The 25,878-nt window shown below is 36.1% G+C and overlaps 2 protein-coding genes across 13 annotated transcripts in view; both read left to right on the top strand.

Moving 5' to 3' along the window:
• The window catches only part of LOC129453072 (sialoadhesin-like), a 205,736-nt gene that overhangs the window by 34,391 nt on the left and 145,467 nt on the right, over positions 1-25,878 (top strand). The window lies entirely within an intron of this gene.
• On the top strand, positions 14,233-20,465 carry LOC129429840 (uncharacterized). 10 transcript variants are annotated; one of them, XM_073861546.1, is made up of 14 exons: positions 14,234-14,761; positions 15,101-15,173; positions 15,736-15,759; positions 15,905-16,119; positions 16,409-16,536; positions 16,687-17,044; positions 17,358-17,406; positions 17,611-17,690; positions 17,805-17,878; positions 18,423-18,494; positions 18,586-18,682; positions 19,715-19,832; positions 19,921-20,020; positions 20,261-20,465. In XM_073861546.1, exons 8-14 carry the CDS (start codon positions 17,613-17,615, stop codon positions 20,376-20,378), a joined length of 657 nt encoding a protein of 218 aa, XP_073717647.1. In that variant the 5' UTR covers positions 14,234-14,761; positions 15,101-15,173; positions 15,736-15,759; positions 15,905-16,119; positions 16,409-16,536; positions 16,687-17,044; positions 17,358-17,406; positions 17,611-17,612; the 3' UTR covers positions 20,379-20,465. The 10 variants fall into 10 exon arrangements, with proteins under 10 accessions (XP_073717650.1, XP_073717647.1, XP_073717646.1 ...); XM_073861545.1 differs by having other exon boundaries at positions 14,234-14,892; XM_073861544.1 differs by having other exon boundaries at positions 14,234-15,173.

Here is a 25,878-nt window from a genome sequence, read left to right as displayed (position 1 = left end):
TTTTAGAGTCCCATTGATTAATAAACAGTCTGAAGACTAATTTAAGAGCATAGCTGTTTCCTCGGTTTCAATGATCTGTTGTTATTTTTGCTTTAGTGTAGCTGCTGGTGTGTGAAACCTGTTACTTATCTTATAAATAATGCTAATAATTATAATACAAGTTTTGTTCAAGCGTTTTTGACCCAGTCTTATTTGAGGCATAGGGTAACTGTATAGAAAAGATGCATTGTTGTTGTTCGCCATTTTTAAATGTTACAATGTCATTGGTGTGTGTAACAGCTCAAGTATGTCACTGAGACTGCATGTGAAAATCAGACTAAAGCCTCAAATCTTATTATGAGATAAAAAGCATCACAGTTTGATTTCAAGCATTAATTTCACTATATTTCAATTGCTGACATCACATTACTCAGTCAATATTAAAGATATCAAGTTTATATTTTCACAAAATGTTCTTTACATTATGTAGGATGATTTTATGTGGAAAACAGTAAACCACAAATAACCAATTATCTTATTAATTGGATCACAATTATCTTTAATCTATGTTTAATAATGTTGCATTTTCTCTGATTATTTGATTACTGTATTTTTCAATTAAATTTACATTGCACATAATTATCTTAGCTGCAGACATTGTAAGTCTCTATAAATATTGTTAATTGTGGTCAAAACAATAGCAAAATAAATAGTTCTGTATTATTAAATTGCATGTTGTATGTTTGGTGCGAAATGGTGGGGGGCACTGGGGGCCGACCACCTATTCTTTCATAGGGCCCAAAATTGCTAACGGCGCCCCTGCATGTGCACAACGTATTTTTGCATCCGATTGAGAAAGTCACAGTCAAACTAACATTGTGTTTTTTATCAGCAATAAGAAAAGTTCTTGTTTAATGTTTTGTAGCTGGTATATGTGAGTTTCTACAAAGAGAAATCATGAACTTCAGACTCTCATCACTGATCCTGCTGTTACACATTCAAGGTATGAAACACAGTTTTGTTGTTGTACTGAAATACTTCAATTCATTATATATTTTTTAAAAGTATGTCAGATTTTAAACTAGTTTAATTTACCAAAGGCTGGATTCTCCATTTGGATCAGTCTCTAAAATGTTTAAAGTGAGTTTGTATATTTAAAACTGAACTTAGAGATTTGTGTTTGAGAACAAAATTGATGAATCTGAGTTCATATCCTTACAGGACTGTCTGAATCTCTCATCTCGCTCTGTAATTTTAATGAAGTTAAATACAGATAATCTACAAATATTATTAATGTTACGGTACGGTTTCTTCTTCAGGGTCCCTAACATTGGATAACTTTAATGTAACCTGTGATAAACTGAATATTTGTGGTGCGAGGGGAGAACTGGTGACAGTGAGGTGCGATTACTCAAACATCAACATCAAAACTGGGTTCTGGTTCAGTCATAAACAGAGAACAAACTGGAGAAACAAAGATGAACCTGAAGATTTGACTTTAGATTCAGATTACTCAGGACGAGTGGATCAGATGATCACTTACCGCTACTCACGACTAACAATAAGAGATCTGACAGAGAGAGACAGTGGAGAATATCAGCTCATGTTCATTATGAAGGATGGAGTTAAACATCTCAGCTCAGTCACAGTCAATCTAACAGTTTCAGGTACATTTACATTCTCATCAGTCCAGTTAAACTCTTTTCATTTCTCATCTAATGTAAGATTTTGATTATTTAGTTTTACAGGTGAAGATGAATCCTGAATCTACAGGACAGCGAGTAAACCTGAGCTGTGATTCCTCCTGCCCTTTAACATCTGAATATGATTACCACTGGTACAAGAATGGAGAACATGTATCATTTGACCAAACCATATTTGTGTCATCCAATGAAAACACTGACAGTTATTACTGCATTGAGTCTGTTTCAGTTCCCTCTTCATCTGTGTGTGAGTCTGACATTTATAAAATATTTAAATTAAAATGGAAGAACAAACTTTGCAGTTTTCTTGTTGATTCATATACAGTATGAGTGTGTTTGTAATTGATTGTGAATGTTACAGCAGTATTTTGTGACTCTTTCAGGTCTTTCTAACAGTAGCTGTTGGGGTGTGACTTACACCTCTAGAAGAGTTTGTGCTTTAGTGGGATCAACAGTAGATATTCACTCTTCATACTCACATCCCACTGGATATACAGTAAATAAAACATACTGGCATTACTATCATTATCTTCATGGGGAATTCAGAGATCTGCGTGAGGTTCATCAGTTTGCTGGTCGTGTGGAGTATCTGGGAAACACACTGAGAATCAAAGACGTCAACACGAGTGATTCTGGATATTATTACTTCAACATCATCACTAACACATCAGATGAAGTTTCTGGTTCTCTTGGAGTCATTCTTACTGTTACAGGTAACTGCTCATAATAAACTCTCTGTAAAGCTGCTTTCACTGATCAGATTTGATGAATATATTTATGCTACTGTTTTAGGGTCCTTACAATTTTTTTATCTTTTGTTAAACGATGAGTAGATTACATTTTAAATATTCAAATATCAATGCTATCAATCATTTTAGTAAATCATCTGAAATGTCATCTCGTCTAAACACTGTATGATGTTTATGTTGTGAATTTTACACTTTTTTACGGTTGTCCATGTTGAAAATAATATAATGTGTTTTGTACTGCATATATGATGCTGCTGTATCTGAATGGCTTCATTAGTTGGACTATCCAGTTTACCAGCTTGCAAGAATGGTTGATCGGATGCTGGTAAATAGTGTAAATATGTTGGTCAAGCAGCCAGGCAAGCAGCAAACCAGCACTTACCAGTCTAATCCAGTATTAAAACTGAAGCTGGTATAAACTGGTTTTATGAGTTGTTACACGTTCTCTCTAAGTGTGCGATTTATGACAAACTTGCAAAGTTGATTAAGACTTTATGTTGATGTTGAGGACACTCATCACAGAAGTCTTCAGATTTAAAACAAATACACTAATCAACATTTGGCGTTGATCAAAAAAGTTAATCAAAGTTGTTTTTAGACAAAAAGGTTTTGATCCACTTCAAATGTTGACTGTATATTTATGTTGCACTCGTGTGTTTGACAGATGCTTTTATTTAAAGCAATTTAAGCTGTGTTCACTTTATATATTTTATCTGTATGTGTGTGTTTGACTGCATTATCTTGCCATTGTTCACATCATACTGAATTGAGTGGAATCAAACATTTCAGGCCTAACTTTAAAAAGTAGTTTATGTGAACTCTGTCATATGAAATCTCAGGTACACAGGTGAGAAACAGTCCAGACCCTGTGATAGATGGAGAAAAAGTGATATTAAGCTGTTCAGCTGAATGCACTTTGGATAACAAACATACTTACATCTGGTATAAGAATGGACAACAGGTAACAGATGGATTGAGATTATTAAACAAGCTGTACCTGGACTCAATCAACAGTGAGGAGCTACAAGAGTATTCCTGTACTGTAAGAGGTAACACAACATCTCATCATACATCTGATGAAATTATATAAGAGAGAGTTTCAGTCCTTGATGCTGATTGGTTTATTCTCAGCTATGACATCATCACTGAGCTACTTTCACTGTGCAGCACTCATAGCTGATCATTAATATTGTAGCAGTTATAGTTTATATGTCAAACACTTCAGTATATCTCATAATGAAAGAAACATTTGTGTCATTATTATTTTCAATTTTTAAAAAATTTGTTTTATTAAAAGATTTTATTCATTTGTCTCTGTGACAGTCTGTAAGTCATGGGTTAAAGGTCATTGCTCTCTTCAGTTGTGATGATATTTATAATGTAGCACAGCCTCTCATACCTGCATTCAGGTGATCTACCTGATAGATTTACTGTATTGATTTTAACATCATGAGTCTTTGTAATGAAGATGAAGAGTAAAGATATGTTCTGAAGTTTCTGAGGTTTGTCTTTCTTCAGATTCAATGGACAGAAACAATGAAACAACTGACCGAAACAATGAAGAAATGGACAAAGCCACTGAAGTAGTAGTGTACAGCTCAGTGTTTGTCACTCTGTTGGTGTTTCTGCCTCAGTTTCTCATTATAGGAGCTGTATGGATCTGGTAAGTAAAAATATCAAGTAAAACTTAAAACTGCATAACATACAGTGAATATTCTGATATGAATTCAGATTGTAAGAGTGAATTTTGACCCTACAGGTTTTTCATCAGAATGAATAAATTGAACTCATCTAAAAACAAAACTGATGACAAAGAAATAGAGGTGAGAAAATCTGTATATCTGTATGTTAAATAAACTAATGGTCAGATTTTATAACATGATCTCTTTCTGTGTGTTTGTCATTGTTAGATGTTGAAGGTCTGTGAGTAGATCAGCTGTCTGTCCATCAGAACTACTGGAGTGATGTCACAACTCTCTTTATGACATCATCACCTAGCAACAGTCTCTCAGCAGTGACATCAGTGATGCAGTGATGTCATATACAGTGACATATTAATGACAGTTCAGTGTAAATAATATAATGTTCAAATAGATGAATTATTAATTGAAGTATTGAGTTTATCATTCATCAGTCTTGTGTCAGTGTCATATCAACTGTAACATCACAATACATAAATCCTGTAAAAACTTTGCTATAGTGCATCTTTATGTAGATGATACTTTGATCTACTTTCATCTTCACTATAAGGCTGTTATTGAACTAAATGCTGTTTTTAGTTAGGTTAAGATTTTATTACAGGGCTGCCTTTAATCTTGCAGTTAGGAAAGCATTTGTTTTTATGGCTATTTTTTTAGGTTATTAAGGCTTTTTTAGATAATCTTCTTTCACTTACAAATAGTTGCTATGATTTTGTCTCTTCTAGATGTCGACTCTTCAGTGTATTTAGGTTTCATTCAGGACTCAGTAGAAAATCTTTTGCTTATTCTGCACTCTGATCATGAATTCCTCTTCAGAATATAACAACAGCTTGATCTTTTTATTATCATGGGAAAGTTTAAAGGAATAGTCTACTCATTTTCAATATTAAAATATGTTATTACCTTAACTAAGAATTGTTGATACATACCTCTATCATCTGTGTGTACTTCGACTCGCCTTTGTCGGACACTTTTTGGTACAAGCATACAACCTATCCAGTATTAATATTTAACCCCTCAACATGTGTTCTAGCCAGGTTGTCAGCTTAGTAAATGTTTTTTTGACCATTTTAACATTATATTCTTAAAAGTGGTAAAATCGGATCCCCCCCAAAGTGCTTCCATTTTCTATGTCCTACTGTAATTTTGGGCAAATGTGCAATATAATCCAATTTATGTGCAAGCATGATCATTAAAAAATAATAATCAATAAATACCACAAGAGTACCACACCACATTGGGCACTGTTGTGTCAGCCTAGCTGTGATTTGGCATGAGGCAGCAGATCCAGAGAAGATGATCACAGCAGAGTCAACAGTCTGAACCAAACTTTCTAATCATGATGGTAAATGGTAAATGGACTGCATTTATATAGCGCTTTTAACAGACCTATGGCCATCCAAAGCGCTTTACAATTAGCCTCACATTCACCCATTCACTCACACATTCATACACCGACGGCGGTGTCAGCCATGCAAGGCACCAGCCAGCTTGTCGGGAGCAGCTGGGGTTAGGTGTCTTGCTCAAGGACACCTCGACACTTGGTCCAGTGGAGCCGGGGATTGAACCACCAACCTTCCGGTTTGTAGACAACCTACATGAACCACTAGGCCACTGTCGCCCGATGATGATGAAAAAGTGGCAACGGCAGCTGGGATTGATGATTAATGTTGCCCACATACGGGCTGCACATGAAGAACAGTTTGTCTGCAAACCAGGGCTTTGAACAGGTTTTTTCCCAATTGGTTCGTTCTGAACAGAAGCAGTATTTTAACGTTTCCGGTTTTCGGTTCTACCCTAAAACTGACGTTCCTGAACCGGTTAGAGCAAAAAAAATGAAGTTCCCGAACAGGTTAATAACGTTCCATGTCAGCTGTGGGACATACAAATAAGTATGCTGATCATTAGGACATTAACCCTCTGGGGTCCGACCATTTTGGGACACTGTCAGAGGTTCTGACATGCTCTTACATTTGGTCTTTTTTCAGTTGCTTTAAACATATTAATGGCAAGTGTCTCATACCACTGCGTTCAGCACAAACTGGGCTAAAATATTATATGAGCTACATGTATGTACGTGTTTGTGTGTTTGAGAGAAAAATGTTTATGCGTGGTTTTTAAAAAAGCACAATTTTTAAGTCACTGATATAAGTCCACAAAACCCATACTAAACATGTTTTAACAAGACTTTTCTAAACAGAATCTAATCGTCAAGAGTTTTCTCATTAAAATGATGTAAAAATCATTCTGCTTACTCATTCACATAAACCAGTATATTGATTTAGAAATTGTAAGACAGTTTTTGTTTAGAGGGGCCGTATGCGAGAAAGGATTGATTTACAGCTAGCAAACAAAGGCTCGCATAATGAGCTGCATAATGAGGCAGGAATGTTGGGAACTACAGTAAAGAATGTGAGGACAAATGTATACATGTTTGTTTGAGATTTATTAAGAAGTTAACAATATAATAAAAATAGAGATGAATGTCAGTAGGACATTTTCAGTTTATTTAGAAACAAACTCAATTCAAAAACTTAACTTGTATAAGAAACTGATAAACAACAGAGCTGGTCATGTGGCTAATGTTACCATATAACTTTATGTCCAAAAAGTGTTTTTCCACTTCATAGTTTCCGTACTGATGAGAGGGATGCAGACCTGTAAGAGAGTTATGGACAGCTGTTAGCATAAATTGTCCACAGAAATATCCTTACATATATAACTGATGGGTAAATATCACTGATAGTACATTCATATAAACTATCATGTACACAAACTAAATTCAGAACATCTCAGATAAACATCTGCAGTGATTAGTTATATAAAAAGCTGTTTTCAGATGCCCATCCCCTTATCGTCTAGCTTCTGTTTTAAACGTGTTTCTGTAAGCGCGTATGAACTTTAAAAACACATCGCATGTGCGCGAGCTCGCGTCTCCGTGTAACGCAGCGCTCATAAAAACGGTGTCGCGTGTAAAGCGCAATGTATGGAATTACCTTGCATGTAAACAATATGGAATCATTTTACAGCAAATCCCGCAGTGCAGCATTACTCAAAGTTGCCATGAAGGATACGAAAGTGAATAACTGTGTCTAACACTGTACAACATGTAACAGATATCCGCCATTACGGGAGGTCACGCGTACTCGTTTGTAAATAAGCATGTAAACATGGAATCATATTACAGCACACACTTAAAAGATACAGCAGTTCAGGCTTACTGAAAGTTGCCATGAAGGATATAAGTGAATAACTGTGTTTAACACTGTGCAGCATGCAACAGTGAAATCCACCTTTACGTGAGATTGCGTCCTCGTTTGTAAATAAGCATGCAAACATGGAATCATATTACATCACACACTTAAAAGATACAGCAGTGCAGGCTTACTGAAAGTTGCCATGAAGGACATAAGTGAATAACTGTGTTTAACATTGTACAGCATACAACAGTGAAATCCGCCATTACGTGAGATCGCTTCCTCGTTTGTAAACAATGCAAAACTTTTTCAATCCGAAGCGTGCCGTCTGCTGATGCTTACTGTGCGTAGGCTGAACTGCACAAGCCATGAGCATATTACATGATAGCAAATATAAATAGTATAAATTAACTGTTACTTACTTCCAATATCCTCCTCCAGTGCGTCCTCCATTGTTCTTCTTAGGTAACGATAAAGATAAATGCTTCCTCAATGTCCAGACATAAATGAAGATCTTCCTCACGTGTGTATGTATAAAGTTTAAAATCCAGACAACTAGTTACTAACCCCTAACCCCAAAGAAGTGAGAGAACAGTTATGTTAGGATAGAATTATTAACTATAGTGATATGTCAATTAAATATAGTATGTGTTACAACCTGGTTCATTAATGAAGTCAAATAGCACCATAGACCACCATCTACAGTTCTACATTTCGGCTTGACATTAAAGTTGTATAACTTGTGCATCATTGCACTGTCTCTCCCTACAAGCTTTAAACTTGGCTTGACTCATTCCCATAGATAGGGGTACTGATAAATAGAACTTTTGGGATACTATGTTATGTTTCCAAGCTGATATTCACTTTGAAAACTGGTTCTCTTTAGGCGGAGATAGTTTTTTTCATGTTCTAGTTCTGTTTTCTCTTACATTGTACAATAAATGTTCATTCTGACACTTCAGCAGACATCCCATGAGTGTTTGCTTTCATTTGATACCATTTTTATGTATATGGGCCTTGTGGTTGTGGAGATTTTAACATTTATTGTTGGATTGTCGAGTTGAGCTGGAAACCAAAAAAATTGTCCTGAAATCGCTTGCACAAGTAAAAAAAATAATAATTCAGCTTGACAACCACCCTAATCTCTTACCTATAGGTGTCTTCTAACATAGGGTGACAGCTTGTACCAAAACATGTCCGCAAAAGTCTTAACGGAAGCCCTTTTCAGAATTGGCCCCCTGACTAAATGGGAGAGGGAGGGTGTTACTGCGCCGAGTCGAAGTGCTCACAGGGGTGCTATTGCGCCATAAAATATAGTTCCTCTTTTAAATCCGCTTAGAAAAGCGCTACGTTTTATTTTGTACCACCAAACTTGCTCGTATAACTACTCGTCTTAAATAGGAAAAACGTTGATGTGTTTGGTCACTTCTAACTTTATCTCTAAATGGTACCATTGAATGAATGGGGCTAAGCTAAATGCTATCGAAGCGTCGCAGCGCGCTCCAGCGCTTACGTGCACGCACACAGATGATAGAGGGATGTATCAACAATTCTTGGTTAAGGTAATAACATAGTTTAATATTGAGAATGAGTAGACTATTCCTTTAAAGCACTTATTAAAAGTTTTAAGCTTATAAAGACGTTTATCTGTTATAAGAGTGTGTTATTGCTATTCTCAGGCTGGATTTTATATAACGTATTTAGTACAACCCAGTGCGGGTGTGAAAAAACACTTTAGTTAACTGAAATAAAAATTAAACATTTGTAAGAGAATTGGTGACCTGTAACTTTAGATTAAGACAAGTGCACTCATTTTATATGTAGTTTAGGATAGCAGGTAGAGTATTTATTTATAAGTTTCTATTATTTAATTCACATTTTAGTTTTGTAACATTATTTATAGCCCTTCTTGCTTTGTGGAAGCTCAACCAGCAGAGGTCACTCTATCCCCTTCTGTTTGAAGGGTGTGCAGAACTTCACCTGCCTTCCAGCTCCAGCACTATAGCTGCTAAAAACTTTCAGTTTTTTTATTCTATTACATTGACTACGCCAAAAGATAAGATATTAGATACACAAATTACTAGATTCACTGTTTAGAGTTACGTGAAGTGCAGCATTGAGGACATCTGCTGTTACCCGCTGTGTAAATGCATCAAGAACAGCATATTTACGCATTCAATGACATTTAAACAAAAGTTTTTATTACAGGAAATATGTAATACATACACGCGTGAGATAATATGCATAAAGTTATAGTAAATGTAGCCTATATAGTTATAATGTGAACGTGCCTAAGACTTTTCTTAGTAAGAACTGAGAAACAAAATAGAAAAATGTAGCCAATTCCTAGTTTTCTTTTTTCATTTTATAAATGGAAATGATAAATGAAAATACAACTGGTTGATCGTTTTCCGTTTTTTCATTTTAAAACGGATATGGAATGGATGGGAGATACCCAGGGGCACGTTCAAGCTCACACAGGTGCGCAACGTTTTGCTGCGTTTTCCGGGTTGAACAACATGTTTCCTAGAAACGGTGTGCAACGGCGTGCAACAGGTTTTAGAAGCGTTTTCTCTTGTTTGGTGGGTGTGTCAGTGTTGAGATCTATAAATTGTATGCTCTCATTTGTATTTGTATATGTATTTGTATTTTTGTTTATTTTCTCTGTTTGGGACAGGCAACCCAGTCACACTGCGAGATGTCATGTGACCTAATTAATGACTGAGTGAAATCAGGTGTTTCTTTTGTTTTAATAAAAATGCGCCAGTCAGAACGACTGCATGGCTGATAGTGAAACGTATCTTCTTGTCTTATTTGAACGTATCTGTTAACAGGTTATGGGCCCAGAGCGGAGTTAAAGTAGAAACGTTTGAGTGTTAAGACGCCGGGTGAAAGTCGCGACGGATAGCGTGTACCTGATTCTTTTAACATGAAAAGAAGAGAAAAAGAAACCGCGACGAGCCGCTGGTCTCGATTAGTCTTTGACGGAGATGAGAAAAACTACGAGCTACGGGAGACAAAGTTTTTGGGTCATCTTTATTTACAAGGACTGAAAGAGACTATTTTAAGCGAGTCTTTTGAGGAAGACGAGGAAGATACGGCGAAAAACGCCGAAGCCTATGCAGAGCTAATACAGTTCCTGGATGACAAAAGTTTGTCGCTGGTTATGAGGGAAGCAGCAGACGATGGAAGAGCAGCATTGAAGATTCTTCGGGAATATTATGCTGGCAAAGGAAAGCCCAGAGTGATTAGCTTATACACAGAGCTAACGTCATTGCAAAAGTCGCCCAGTGAGTGTGTTACTGATTATGTCATCAGGGCTGAGACCGCAATCACCGCTTTGAGGAACGCAGGTGAGAATCTGAGTGATGGACTTTTAATAGCAATGGTTCTGAAAGGACTTCCAGAGACATTTAAGCCATTTGCCATTCATGTTAGCCAGAGAGATGATTAATTGAGTTTTGCAGAATTTAAGACGAGGCTTCGAAGTTATGAAGACATGGAAAATATGCGGACAACCGTATCCGAGGACAATGTTATGTAAGCTGGTGCGCAGCCTGGAAGAAAAACCGATTTTGTGGGTACAGCTGTTTGTGGTGCTGGTACAAACATTGTTTGTTTCAAGTGTGGTACAAGAGGCCACAAAGCAAGAACATGTCAGCTTAAACAGTGGTGCAGTCAGTGTAAAAGTAACAGTCACCGCGACGCAACGTGCAGACGGGGAAGGCAGCGGGACAATGCACAAAAAGTTTCCGCAGAGCCAAGTGACAAGGAGTATGCTTTTCGGGCTAGCGATGCTGAGATGCGGGTACAAACTACCAAGAGGAAAGGCCTAATGGTGGATGCAGGTGCAACTTCCCACATCATCACGGACATCGAGAAGTTTCAGAGGTTTGACAGAGGAGCAGTTTTCAGGCCAACACACATTGCTTGGAATTGGCTGACGGCACTCGGTGTAACGGGGTCGCAAAGCAAAGAGGAGACGCGGAGGTATATTTGATTGACTACACGGGACGACGCGTCAAAGCGATGCTGAGAAACGCGCTGTACATCCCAGCATATCCACAGGACATTTTCTCTGTTTGGGACAGGCAACCCAGTCACACTGCGAGATGTCATGTGACTTAATTAATGACTGAGTGAAATCATTACTAATGTCGGCCCAATCAGCGGCAAGATGTATAAAACCACGCCGTAGTAAAGAGACAGATCGCTCAATGGGTTCAAGTTGGAATGTTGTCTTTCATTCTGGACGGTAAGGTCAGTGACTGTAACATTGAGGGTATTTTACAGTATTAAACACACATTTAATGATTTCATCAGGCTTCAGATTTTAAAAAGAACACAAAGAATGGCCTCTCAGCTACCGTAGTTGCAACTCTTGCGTCATCACAACAGGGTGTTCACAGTTCAACACATCATCTGTTTCTGTTTAATAAACGTTGTGCAACGGGGATGAACCCAGCTCAGATTTTCCACTGACCCTGCAGGCACCATCTCGTGATCATCCACCATCTAGACTTTTGTTAAAGAGTTACTAAGGTAAAATTAAAACAGCTTTTATAATGTTTAGTTTGACAATTAAGCTGAAGTTGACAATTAAAATTTTCCTAAAGGTTTAGCTCACTGACCATTTACTGATAACTAGATATATTTGGGGAGGTTGCTAGTGCTAGATATTTTTTTTCACAATGGCTATGTTAACATGCACAAAAATTTGTAAATCTGACTAAATCTGTCGCATCGCTCAGCATTTGCATAAAATAGCCTGCTTGTCTATTTTGGCCCCGCCTTGCTCGCTCAGCGGCGAGCTCGTCGCTTGTCGCTGGCAAACAGCCACTTCTATTGAAAATGAATGGTAGCCTGTCGCTCTGTCTCTGTCGCTTGTAACTAATGTGACTGGGGGGTTACTCTGTATAAAAGTCAAAACTGAGTTGGAGTTGTTTTTAGGAAGTTTTCCGATATAGGTGATAAAAACACACTTTTCAAAAGTCACAACGCTATTTTATTGCTTTAAGTAGCCTAATGTTTTAAAAGTATAAACAAACGCTGCAGAATTTAGTACAGCGTGTGACTCCATTAATGCTGTTGTTGTTGCGTGTTTCTGTGACGAGATTCATAAATATAATACATCAACTTGGAGCGCAAATGTTCTGCGCATGTGCACAACGTATTTTTGCATCCGAGTGAAAAAGTCACAGTCAAACTAACATTGTGTTTTTATCAGCAATAAGAAAAGTTCTTGTTTAATGTTTTGTAGCTGGTATATGTGAGTTTCTACAAAGAGAAATCATGAACTTCAGACTCTCATCACTGATCCTGCTGTTACACATTCAAGGTATGAAACACAGTTTTGTGTTATACTGAAATACTTCAATTTATTATATATTTGTTAAAAGTATGTCAGATTTTAAGCTAGTTCCCAGGGGCGGAGCGGGGGGGGGGGGGTGTATTATGGGGCTCAAGCCCCGAATGTTTTGTCAAAAGCCCCGAATCTTTTCAGATCTGTAAAATGAATTCATCCAGGACGCTAGGTGGCGGCACTCAGCTTTAATTCTCCGGTCCCCCACTCAACTGAAAATGAATAAAAGATGCGTGTTGAAGGCAAAATAATATGCTGAATCTCCCCACAGTTAACGCATTTTCAAAGTGTCTTTATTATTACAGTGCCTTCTTTATTACTGTAAGTGTATATTTATAGGTATGTGATGTAAATACTTTTAAATAGCGTCAACTGATATATTATCTGCATGGCTAACGTCTAACTTACTGTGGTGCTCTGGTCTAGTCTGCCTCATTGGTCATTGGTAAGGTTGTATTTAAAGTACATTTAATAACTTTAAAACATATACATTGTCGCATATATACTTTTTTATAGATGGATATACGATTTATATTTTTAAAGACGTCAGAAAAGAAGGTGAGAAAGTATATAGTTAGTTAGGTAGCTTATGTTTTGTCCATATGCATTTGAAATTCGCAATGATTTTACCTCAGAAATACATTGATAGACCGTTATAAAATGTGAATCCCCAATCTCTTACATTAAAATATCCTTATGTGTGATAACTGTCAGTGCAAATAGGAAGAGAGGAGGGTGGAAAGAGATCACAGACAGACAGATAGACAGAAAGAGAGAGAGAAACGCTTTCATAAGCTGGTGAGAAATTGTTCTGTCAATGAAGTCAAACATTGTTATTCTTATGTAGTTTTATAGTTACTGGATTAGCCTTCAGCAAACATGTTTGCCTATTTTTGGATAAGAGAAGTTAAAGTATCATTGTCAAAATTTGTTATGTTGCAGTTTCAAAATGACAATACCAGTGTTGGGTAAGTTACTCAAAAAAGTAATTAATTACTAGTTACTAATTACATCTTCAATCATGTAATTAAATTACTTTACAAATTACTCCAAAAAGTATTTAATTATTACTAATTACTTTCTAAATCCTATTTAGTACATGATACAACAACACATCCTCACTCCCAACTCGTAACATATTGACGCTTGGTCAGGAGCCCTTTGCGTCAATACTATACGCACAGGGTACCCCTTTAGCGTTATTTTTTGACGTCCTGGGTTTCCCAATGACTTCTATAGGAACGCCTGCGGCGTTGACATTTGACGTGTTAAGCACGGGTAAAATGAGAACAAAAATAGGAATAAAATAAGCATAAAAATAAAGAATTTGCTACAATAAATTAGTTATGGCAGGGATTGTCATACTGTTTTTAATGTGCTGCGATTATGTTTGGTTATTCAATGATTAATCATTGCAAACGCAATGCAATGCAATTAACATTTTACATTATATTTATTTAATTGTTTGTTTGTTTATTTATTTATTGGTTGGTTGGTTGGTTGGTTGGTTGGTTAGTTTATTGATAGATTTTTTTTTATTTTTTTTATTAATAAATCCAACAATTACTACCGCTGACGTCACTGTAAGGCGCGATCCATTGCGATTTTACACTTGGTAAGTAGAACAGACATCAATATAGACGGGAACAATCCTTAAATTTGCGTAGTAATAATCGTTCAATCACGGTAAAATTTTGTGTTTAGAACCTTTAGAAGTGCAATGTGCAACCCAGTCTCACGGCATTTCGTGATTTGGTCAAGAAATTTAATCTATTTATTCGTGGCAGGAACACGTTTATTTCGTTATTTTCGTAATTCCAGCACGTTTTTTAAACTAATGTATTTCAATTGGATGGATCTTTCGTGCATATAGCACGATTTTTTCTGCCAGTCGGGCTGCAGTAGGGAAGCTAAACATTTATTCACAAGATCTTATCAAGACTGCAATATATAAGAATAAATAGGAATCGGCAACAATTAACGATCTATGCCAGCGCAAGTCAATATTTATCTGGTCATTTTCAACTGTTTTTTAATGTTAAAAGTCCCTCGCAGTCAACAGCTGTTTCCGGTGAGTTCTCAACTGCAGGATCAATAGCATTCAGCAGTGAGTTTAACAACGCTCAAATGTGGGTAAAATAACATTCAGAGAGGAGTTTTATTAAAACAGCGTTCAACTGCATGTAAGACAACCTTTTAGAGGTGAGTTTAACAACGCTCCACGGCGCGTGAGATTAAGTATTTTAAGCGTTTTCTGATCATGTATTGCTTATTAGACGTGATGCATGCTGGGTGTTAAATAATTTTTATCAAATGATCGTTGATGTTAATAAATATAGATCTAAATATACATTTTACTTGTGTTCGATTAATTAATAAGTTGTTTAATTATTAATTTGTTTATTTAAAGTCCTGTAATAACTGTGACGTCATCGAATGAGACGAAGGTCCATGGCTGTTTCAACTCGGAAGTTGAGATGAAGGTAATTCTTACATTTACAGAGCAAAAAAATTTTAATCGTAACAATAAGTTGTGTTTGGAACATTATAATGTATACGGTAGCGATCTTAGGATGGTAAATAATAGAAGTAATTAAAAATAACTTCGTTGCACCACATATGCAGTAGGCTAATAGCAAAATAGCTATAATTCATTCTGTCGCAAATAAGGTAACTAATCATGCAAGATTCAGGGAAATGCAAGATTTCAGTAGTGATATGTTACCTATATTACACTAGCTCGCAACTATTAAGCCAATTTTAGCCAACATGATCAGACGAAGAACAGTGTTGCCAGATTGGTTTGTTTTCCAGCCCAGTAATTATTTAAAATCCACACAAAATTATACAATAAACGGTCAGATATGATCTATAATTAAACAATACAACTTAATTCATAACAGCACCTATTGTGGCTCATCATGTTTTAATATGAAATAATTAAAGCCAATTTTAGCCAACACGATCAGTATACATTATACAAGTTTAACTGTTTAAAATCAATGTCACATAGATTTGAGCTTAATTTTCAATTTTCCCACACAGATGAAAAGAATACTGATGTAAAATGTATGTGCACACACACGCACACACTTACATTTTACGTCTGTGTCTGTCTTGTTAAACTGTACTTGTCAGTCTTTCTGTAGTGCTCTCTGTCTTGAGTGTTTCTATATGTTTGTGTTTCTGCTCATCACCATGTCCATCCATTCAGAACTCCAAGAACATCTCTTGATCTTGGATAAGTTGGTTGATGGTCAAGAACTAAAGGATGAGCTCCAAAGTCTTGATGACTTTCTTGGTGAACTGCAAGAAAGGCAGCAGCACCAATAAAGACACCTGAGCCGAGGGTGCATTGGAGAAAAAGAGACATTGATGGAAATATTGTCTATGCAAGGCCAAGGTCAAGCAGGAATCAACAAAAGAAAGGTAAGCATTGTTTATATTTTAAATATATATTTTTATATATATATTCATATATTATATGTTATTTACATGTGAAACATAAACACACTGAATGTTATATTGCACACTGTAAACACAATCAAAGCTTCAAAACACAGTAAAAACAAGACATTTAAACAAAGAGCTTGCACCATTTCAGACTGGTAACTAGACTGTGCCGCTAGCCTTGGGACAAGTTGGAATTTTGTATGTATGTATACTTTATTGTATATTACAGATAAATGTTGCTTTGTGATGTTTTTATCCTCTAAAGCTGATCACATTCGGAACACTGATCCTCCCAATGCTCCTGACACTCATTGTGAGGTGGCCTTTGCTCCAGAGACTGTTGGTGTGTACTTCAATGTGTTTAAATTACAGAATATGACAGTGGGTTATAAGGTAAATACGTTTCTTTTCTTAAATTTGATAGAATGCTGGACCTTTTACACTCAAAGCCATTCCATGAAGTACAATTAAATGCTGTAAATATATGAACATAAAGGAAAATATAAAAGTATTGTTTTTGTATACTCTATACTATTTTAACAGAGTGTATTCACTGAACGATTTCTCAAGTAATGACGCATCACCTCCTGGAACCCCAAGAGATCCTCTTCAGGCTTCCTCAAACTGGAGCACACACAAATTCTCTTTTCAGAGAGGTGGAGGACAGAGAGACCCTGTCTGCTGAACACGGCTGTGGCACAAGAAAATGTGGCAGCACATTTGCCAGAGTGTGGGAGAAGCCCAAGCTGTTATCCAGTGTTGTGACTGACGACCTCGTCCCTTCTTCTGTGCTGAATTTGACGTCATCATGTCCTCCATAGCAGAGATGCCATGACTGCTGGATTCTTCCAGCCATTGCCTCCAACAACTGCTGTGGTGGATAAGGCTCTTTCCCATTGTGGTAAGTTTTGTGTATGTACATATTGTTGTATATACAACATATATCATTTTCAGAATAGTTAAACTACAGTAAAATGCTACTATTTCAATTGTACCTTTTTGTCTCATTGTTTGGTGTTGAATTTATGTGGATACTCCGTTTCACTCAGCATTTTAAGCATATCTCATGTACTTTTTCAGCAATGTGCTACACCACCATTACAATCTTATATTACTCAGTCAAAAAAAAATGATCTTAATTGTCCTCCACTGATGTTTTTCAATGCGGCTTGTACCTGTGAAAATGTCTGACAAAATCTGTGGTTGTTCACCAGAGTCATTAAGGGTCTGTCCAGGAAAGAGTTGCTGTGGTCACAATTAATGGTAAGAATCTGAAGAACTTTGTTTTGTTCTGTTATAGTAGAATCTTAAAAATCTTTTTATAATTGATTTCAACATTTTAGTAATGTATGAAGAGTAGAAAGTAATGTATAAATGGTAAAAAATACCTAAACAGAAATGGCTACTGGCCGGCAACCCTTCATTTTGCCACAATTTATGCAATAGATATCTTGTTTTCATTTGAAGAAATGAAGATGGCGGCACCAGGACTGTCCTGTCAAGCATTTTTAAGAATGCTGGATCAGCGAACTGTCTGCTTTGGTTGTGTGAGTATTTATCCTACAGTATTGATAATATATTAAAATTGTAGGTTGAAAAGCTGCTTGGTGCTAATGTATTTATTGCACATTATTAGCTGTTGATTTCCTTATTTTTAATAGACTGGCAAGATCTCAGCAGACAGTTTTCAGAAACGTTTTTTGGCTTTGCGATTCAAGGTGGACAATATATTCAAGTAAGAGACTTCATTTGCATGCACCGCAGATATGCTTGTTGTTTCAGTAGATGGAAACCACAAGTAATATAGTTTAAAGAATGCTGTTAGCTACTCCAAACTTTGTAACACAGTGTTTGTATTAAGAAGTAAATAGTAACACTTTACAATTATGTTGTATTAGTAAACATTAGTAAATGCATTAACTAACATAAACAAACAATTAACAGTATCGTTTTTCATCATGTATTAATTGTTAATAAAATTATTGTTAATGTTAGTTTATGTCAGTACAGTTATTAATGTTTGTTCATGGTGCATTAATTCATGTTAACAGTTACCTTTAATTTTATAAATGTATTGTAAATGCAGATATTAACATGAACAAAGATTAATAAATGCTGTAGAAGGATTGTTCATTGTTAGTTCATGTTAGCTAATGCATTAACTAATTGTTAACAAATACAATCTTACTGTATATAGTTACCTTACTTAGCTTTTTAATGTGCATCAAGTAAACCTAGACAATAAGTTATCATAAATTGTTTTGCCCCTTTTTTTTTAGATCTGAGGAACCGGACATCTTTGAAGGCATCTTCATAGCTAAGGATGAGGATATTACCAAACTTGTAAAATTGTAGATGATAATTACACTATAGGACTACAATATCCTCTTATTGAATAGTTTGTGTAGGAAAGTCTTATTTTCACCATTTTCCATATTGTAGGTCAGTGGAAGAGGTGTTTGTGGAGGGGAGTGGTCAGCAGCCAGAGAGACCTCCCAAAAACTGCAAGCAAGATAGACGAGGAGGGATTGGAGTTGTGGTATGTTGGCACGGAGTGCTGCTCTGTGCTTTAAATATGTACAGGGTGGAGATTTTTGCCCATCCCCTATACCTGCAAGAAAAGATTGCCAGAAGACATATGACTTTTTTATGGATGTAACCTGCAAATATTGGCCCTACCTTCAAAGAGTTGCAAAAAACTGTTCAGAGCTCCAGCACTTTTTGAAAGGAACACACAGACTTTTTGGGATTTTAGCTTATTCACTGTATCCCCCAGAGTTAGATAAGTCCATACATACCCTTTTCATTTCTGTGCATGCTGTAACTCTGTCTGACGCACCCACCGCTAGCTTAGCTTAGCACAAAGACTGGAAGGAAATGGCTCCAGCTAGCATACTGCTCCCAATAAGTGACATAATATCGCCAACGTTTTCCTATTTATATGTTGTGATATGTATAGTTACAGCGTGTACAAATAACAAGGTCATATGAGACACAGCGTTCTTTTAACCATATTCATACTGGGAACTATATTCTCAGAAGACGAAGCACTGCTACTTGGGCAGAGTGATTAGCTCAATCTGACTTTACATTCACACAGGGCGTAAGCGTTAACGCTTACCATTCACTTTTAATGGGTGACGATGCTCGCTGTAGAAGTTGAACATTTCTCAACTTTTCAAGCGGCAAAGTGTGCGTCAGCCAATCAGATTGTCTTATGCAAATATCCTAGGCAGAGCCAGCCAATTAAGTTTATGGTAGACCGGAGCATGTGTTGCGGCCACGGTGATTGTCTTGGCCACGTTTCAAACAAGCTTTTCGTCAAGTGTTAACGCTTCTGTCTCGTGTGAATGTATGGTGAGCGAACTCGCTGCTCCTCACCATGGGGCTTCTCAGGTGCTGCGAGCAATCACACCCCCCAAGTTCCTTTAACATGAAGCCATTCCTTTAACATGAAGTATTTCATGCCAAAGCCCATGATTTTAAATGTGAGGTAAGAAAACGTTGCTATGCAATAGAAAACTAATTGAACATCGGCAAACATCTGGATCTTTTTATTTATTTTAACCAGGTGAAATGGAGTATGGCATATCAGGATGGTTGTGGATTAACACTAGGAGAGGAGGTGGAACAGTGCAATGCCTTCCTCTCTAGGATTCCAGTGACCACAAAACACATTTCAAAAGCAGGTAAAACAACTGCACTAGCAGGTGTAATACTCCACTAGTTATATAATAAATAGGGGGAATATGTTGACATCATATTTTCTGTTTGCAGGACGCGCAGACATGCTGACTCTCATGGCCATGCACAGACATCAGCAAACGTTTAACAATTTAGCCATCTCAAATACTCGCCGATATCAGAAGGTAATGACGTCAGTAGAGTTTGTTTTAGATGTTTTAAATTGTGTGTTAGCAGTGTTTGAAGCTGTGCATTAAACATTTGTTTTTTGTTTCTTGCTATCTGTGATTGTCTAATTGATGACAAACAATGACTCTTCTGACCAGCAAACATTTTGTTGTCTTATAGGGGCAGCCCTAATAAATATACTGTACACAACAATGATGTCTGTTTATTAAGTTTCTGATTAAAGTTATTGTGTTCCTCTTTTAAGATTCGCCAAGCAAGAGACTGTTACCTACAAGTTTTGTCGGGAGCCGAGAACATCAACTTCTTGTATAGAAGTTGATGAGTACGACAGTGACTTTGACATTTCTGGTGATGGTCTGTAATCCACAAGACTGTGATACCTTCCATTATTCTGGACAAAGATTTCTAACTGTCAATATAAAGCAATTAATAAAATCTACTTTTCATAACCTTATGTAGCCTCTTTATTCACATAATAGACATGTACTGTATACATGTACAATATGCTTCTACAACTAGTCAGTGGTGGAAATTAAGTGCAACAATTAAAGTGAGCGGGGCACAAACAAACATGGGATTGATTGTAACACAGTTACATATTTTTATACAGGGCCAGACAATCTGTGCTTCTGGTCTTTTTCTAACAGAACATGAATTTGTTTAATATATTGAACAAAGAGTGTTTTGGAGGCATGGAAGTAAGTGTTTTATGGTTTTTCAATTTCTGAGTTGGGTGTGTAAGTCACCAAATCCAACCTTATATTATTTGAATCACTAAAACATTTTAGCAACTCCTAGTAACTGATAGCTGGGATTGAAAACATTTTTACACAGCGGGGTTAGTTGTAACAAAGTCAGGTATACAATGATAATTAAATGAAAACAATGTAAATACTATTAATCAAAGTGATAACTGTTAATACAATATCAGGGGAAATAACTCACAATTATAATTTTTGTCTTAATTGTGCGGCCCTTTTAAAAAAAATCTATTTGCATTGATGCATAATACAATTATGGTTAGATGAAGGATCATGGATGGATAGATATCCACACATTCATCTATTATAGGCATATATATAAACAACATCCACCTTTAGTATATAGACAGAATTGTATTTTATTATTTGTTTAAACTATTTTTAGCAGGTGTTACATCAAACCCTCTGTTTGATAAAATAAACACCACCTATGGGGTAACAAGAGATGTGTGTGTTAAATGTGCAAAGAAATGATTAATCTAACTTTTAATATCTTTTAAATGATAAAGCCAAAAGTGCTTGGATGTCCCCAACTCTCAACCACTGTATTACATTAGAGATTTTAGGTATTTCTTCTCATCCGACTTTCTATTAATATTCCACTGCCATTAAGATTGGGAAAAACTTCACATGCGAAAGCTTATAAAATATTGATATAAACAAAATGCCTCGGAAGAAACTATTTGATTGGGAGAAATAAAGGAATTGACTAATTTGCTGATAATTTAAGTCATCTGCATGCAAAGTCATGTTCAAACATTTATTTTTTTTATAAATAAATATTTATAAAAGAGTTTTCAACTGTTCACAGCTTTTATCAAGGTATATATTTTTGGGTTGTGTGTTTGGGTTGAACTGTAGTGTGCTGTATAAAAATTTCATCCTGAAAATCATTATGATATGGACTCATTATTTTCAAAATTAGAATTAAATTTGCTTTCTGTGTTATTTATTAAATGTATCTTTGTCACATGATGTTACAACAATTCCTATGTTAATGACATTATCAGCAAAAGTTAACACAATCAAGATATGAATTTGGAAAATGTGGGAAATAAAAATATTGTTCAGATAAAAATGTTACTCAGCACAGATTGTTATCCATGATGAAGAGGGTAGATCTGTGTAGGTTTTACTGTCCTCCCTCTCCCAGGGGCCCAGTAACAGCCCATGGAAATGTAAAAATAATGCAAATTTCAAATGGCTGTAAAGCAAAGTCTGATTAGTTTATTAAAGAGAAAAGTTGTTAGGACAACTTTTTTTGATATGTTTACTAAATAATGTTGAACAGAGATTCCTGACATGCACGGAAAGCTGTTAAAAAAGCATTTTAAAAAGTAATCACAATAAAATACCAAATTTCATTCTAACTCTTAAATATGCCATAGGGGTTTGTATGATGAACACATTTACATGCCATTTTGTTCATTAAAGATTGTATTTATTTAGTTTCATTACTAAACGTGTTTAAACTACATTGCCCATAAGCCATTGTCATTCTATCGATGGGACGGGGAAACATGGCGCTGTTAATTGTAGTTCATAGAAGGGTGTAGTACACTATAGGGTTAGGGTTGGGATCTCGATAAACGGGTAATCTCTTTTAACATAGCAATACCTAACAACAACTGACAGTATAACTAACGTCATAACCACAGCAAAACAAAGTTTGCAAAACGGATCACTTATTAATTTTGAATTATAGTTAGTCCAATCACAGCGTGTACTGCTAACGCCAATGAAACGTCACACATGTCTATATATGGTAATCACGTGCACGTCCTTCCTGGATGTAATGATCAGCACGGCTGTAAATCACTGTAGGTACGATTATGAATGTGTATATTTATTATACACGCACAAACACACACAACAAAAAGTTTTCTCAGTAATCTAAGCAAATAATTGGTTTCATTGATATAAACCTGAAGGTAAATAATATGATATAATTGTTGCAGATCTATATACTGTATATGAAATAAATAATACAATATTTCAAAATGTTTCACGTTTGTTTAGAAAATAAAATTAAGTTATTGTAGCATGCAGGCTGATATAAAAAAGATGCTTTTTGTATAGCCAAATATAAAATATGTTTGAATATGACTAAATTTTATTATTTTACTCTGAATAAATGTAAGTAAATAACAAATTTTTAATAACAATTATAAATGTTAAAGTTACTCTTATCTAATATTGTAATTGGACATTTCAATCAGGACTACAAAATTTAAGGGGGATTTAAATAGCTTTTTAAAATAGTTTTTGTGGTACTTATTCCTGGCTGGCATATCATAGTTCAAGTAGACTTACCTGTACTAAAACTGCACTCCAAAACTCTTTAAATATAAAGCCTTTGGGAATTTCATTATGACAAACAGCACTAACTCTCTACCTTATGATCTTGCATGGGACACCTCTTGTCTGCTGTGTAGTTCATGACAAATACAGAGTTTTTAAAATACAAAATTCAAAACATAAAAACAAAAAACACTAAAAGAGACTGGGTACTGTGCAAAAACTTTAATAAAGAACAGCAAGCAAAGACAATCAAAAAGAATTGAAAGGTGCTTGATAATAAAAAGGTGTAGGCCGTCATGCTGAAAGCTGGTTGGGATGTGGGACTTGTGTTGGAATTCGCTGGCGGTCTCCCATGTGTCATCCCAGGTTTTGCCACTGTAATATCAAAGTGCAGATAATGTCATAAGAACACATAGTACAAATGTGAGGTACTTGTACTTAACTGGCATATTTTTCTCCACATTTTCTGGTGTCTGTTGTTAAAGTAGTAGTTACTTTTAATTAAAATATCCATACAGTTCTTTTATATTGAAAGCCATCACTGCTGAAAAAAAAACAGCATAGACAAGCATCATTTCCATGCTGGTCTATGCTGGTGGTCACCAGCAAACCAGCACCAAAACAAAACATATGTGGGTCTTGCTGGGATGCACCTCCAAATGTAGTGATGACTCCAAAAATGTGGTTGATAACTGAATTATTAAGTTGTCATTAGTGAGTTAAGGATATTATCCTATTTGTTAAGGTAACTAAGCTATTTTATATAAGTGGAGTAAGTTAAACAATTACTGCATGTTTTCATGTGTTCCAGATCTGGCAGTTCGGGATAGTGTCTGCATTTTGATCCTATTAATCACTCCTACTATTGTAATGCATTGGGTGGATGTCCTGCTAGGTTAATAAATAACAAAATGTATGATCAGAATAAATTGTAGTCAGCTGAGGCTTGGACCTGAAAAATGTTATTCCTTACGTCACAAGTTAACAAGCGAAGTACATTTTCATGAATGGAAACTGAAATTTAAAGCAACAAACAAAAATCTCTGATATTCCATGACTGACTTTCAATGTCTGTAAAAGACCTATAAAATTCCATAATATTCCAGAAATTCCATGAACCGTGAGAACCCTGAGTGTATCCACTTCAATCACAAATTCCAAGATGTTAAAAGAATATTCTAAATAGATATAAGGTAGATCAATCTCTCATTTATCTACAAAATTCTGGAATAGTCTTTCAAGCATTCCACATTCCACACTAATCTGCATTGCAATGGAATAAACGTAACAAGATAATAAAACATAACTTACCACACAGAGCACGGTCACCAGTGAACTTCCAATTCAGCTTTCACACACACACACACACACACACACACACACACACACACACACACACACACACACACACACACACACACACACACACACACACTATTTTAACTCTTTAATCAATAACTGGACATTATCTTTTAAAGTTCAGAAACAGTCACAGAGACAAGCAGCACTCAGCTTAATAAATAATATTTTACCTTATTTATCAATTCCCCAGTTATTTTATCGACAACCTGAAATGATGAAGAGAAAAAGTACATTTTAATAAGACATGAATGCCATGCTTTGTAACAATCACATGAGTCCCTATTTATGTCAAGTGATATACAGTTCTTTCCAGTAGTGTCAAATGAATTTGTGCTTGTTTTTGTCAATCAACCAAAATGTATTGGGTTGGTATTCCCAAAGACCTCTTAGCTTAAGTCAGGAATTTATATTGACCACAGCCCTTGGACAATGGCCTCTAAAACACTGTGAACTGGCTAACAATTACCTGGTTAGGTAAATGAATTCAATATACATGAAGATAGATTTGACTAGGAGCAAATTGTGGAGTAAGATGTAATAGGAAAAAAGTTACCCTTTATTCCAGGGTTCCCAAAATCCTACCCCGGAGGGCCGGAGCACTACAGAGTTTAGGTCCAGCCCTAATAAATTTTACCCACCTGTGATTTTCTAGTGATCATAAAGACATTGATCAGGTGTGTTTGATCAGGGTTGGAGCTAAACTCTGCAGTGCTCCGGCCCTCCAGGGTTAGATTTGGGGAACCCTTTATGGTATAGTTTGAAGCCATGGTATAGTTTGAAAAGGCAAAGACGTGATAGTGAGCATGTCAGAGGAGGTGGGAAAGAAAGTGGAGGAAAATAGTTGTAAAAGTAATAGGAGCAAGAGAGGTTGGAGAGAGTCTAGAGGACAGAGGAACAAGATTTAATGCAAATACAGCCTCAGACTCCTTGTTGAGATTCTCCGGCCGCTCCATGACGATGCTCTCTGGCAGCTCCACGGCGAGGCTCTCCGGCAGGTCCTTTTTATCCCGTTTCCCAGTAAATACAATTGACTTGTATCCGACAGCCTCAAGTTTCCGCACCTGAAATGAAAAAGTAAATGAGCTGTAACCATAAAAGATTCTTTTATAAAACATATGACTTTTGAACTGTAACCTTATTTTCGAAGTTGTTTTTGAACAATTATTGTGTTTATTGTTCACTAGCACTATGAAAGGTTTTACTGGATGGATGTGTGGATAAAGATCATGAGTGCACGTGTGCCACATACATACACAACATATTATGTTTTGTAGAGATTTACTGTGTTTGTATCAGCTATTATGGCAACCCCTAACTGTAAAAATTATACCGGTCTTCCTGAATTTCATAATAAACATTAAAAAGACAGTCAAAACAGCACACTCGTGTCCCTTGCAATACGATACCATAAAGATGGCGGCACAAACATTTACATCAA

The sequence above is a fragment of the Misgurnus anguillicaudatus genome, chromosome 23 (assembly GCF_027580225.2).
Source record: "Misgurnus anguillicaudatus chromosome 23, ASM2758022v2, whole genome shotgun sequence".
Classification (NCBI taxonomy): Eukaryota; Metazoa; Chordata; class Actinopteri; order Cypriniformes; family Cobitidae; genus Misgurnus; species Misgurnus anguillicaudatus.
The sequence above is the reverse complement of the archived record's forward strand: the minus strand, read 5'-3'. Positions and strand labels throughout refer to the sequence as shown.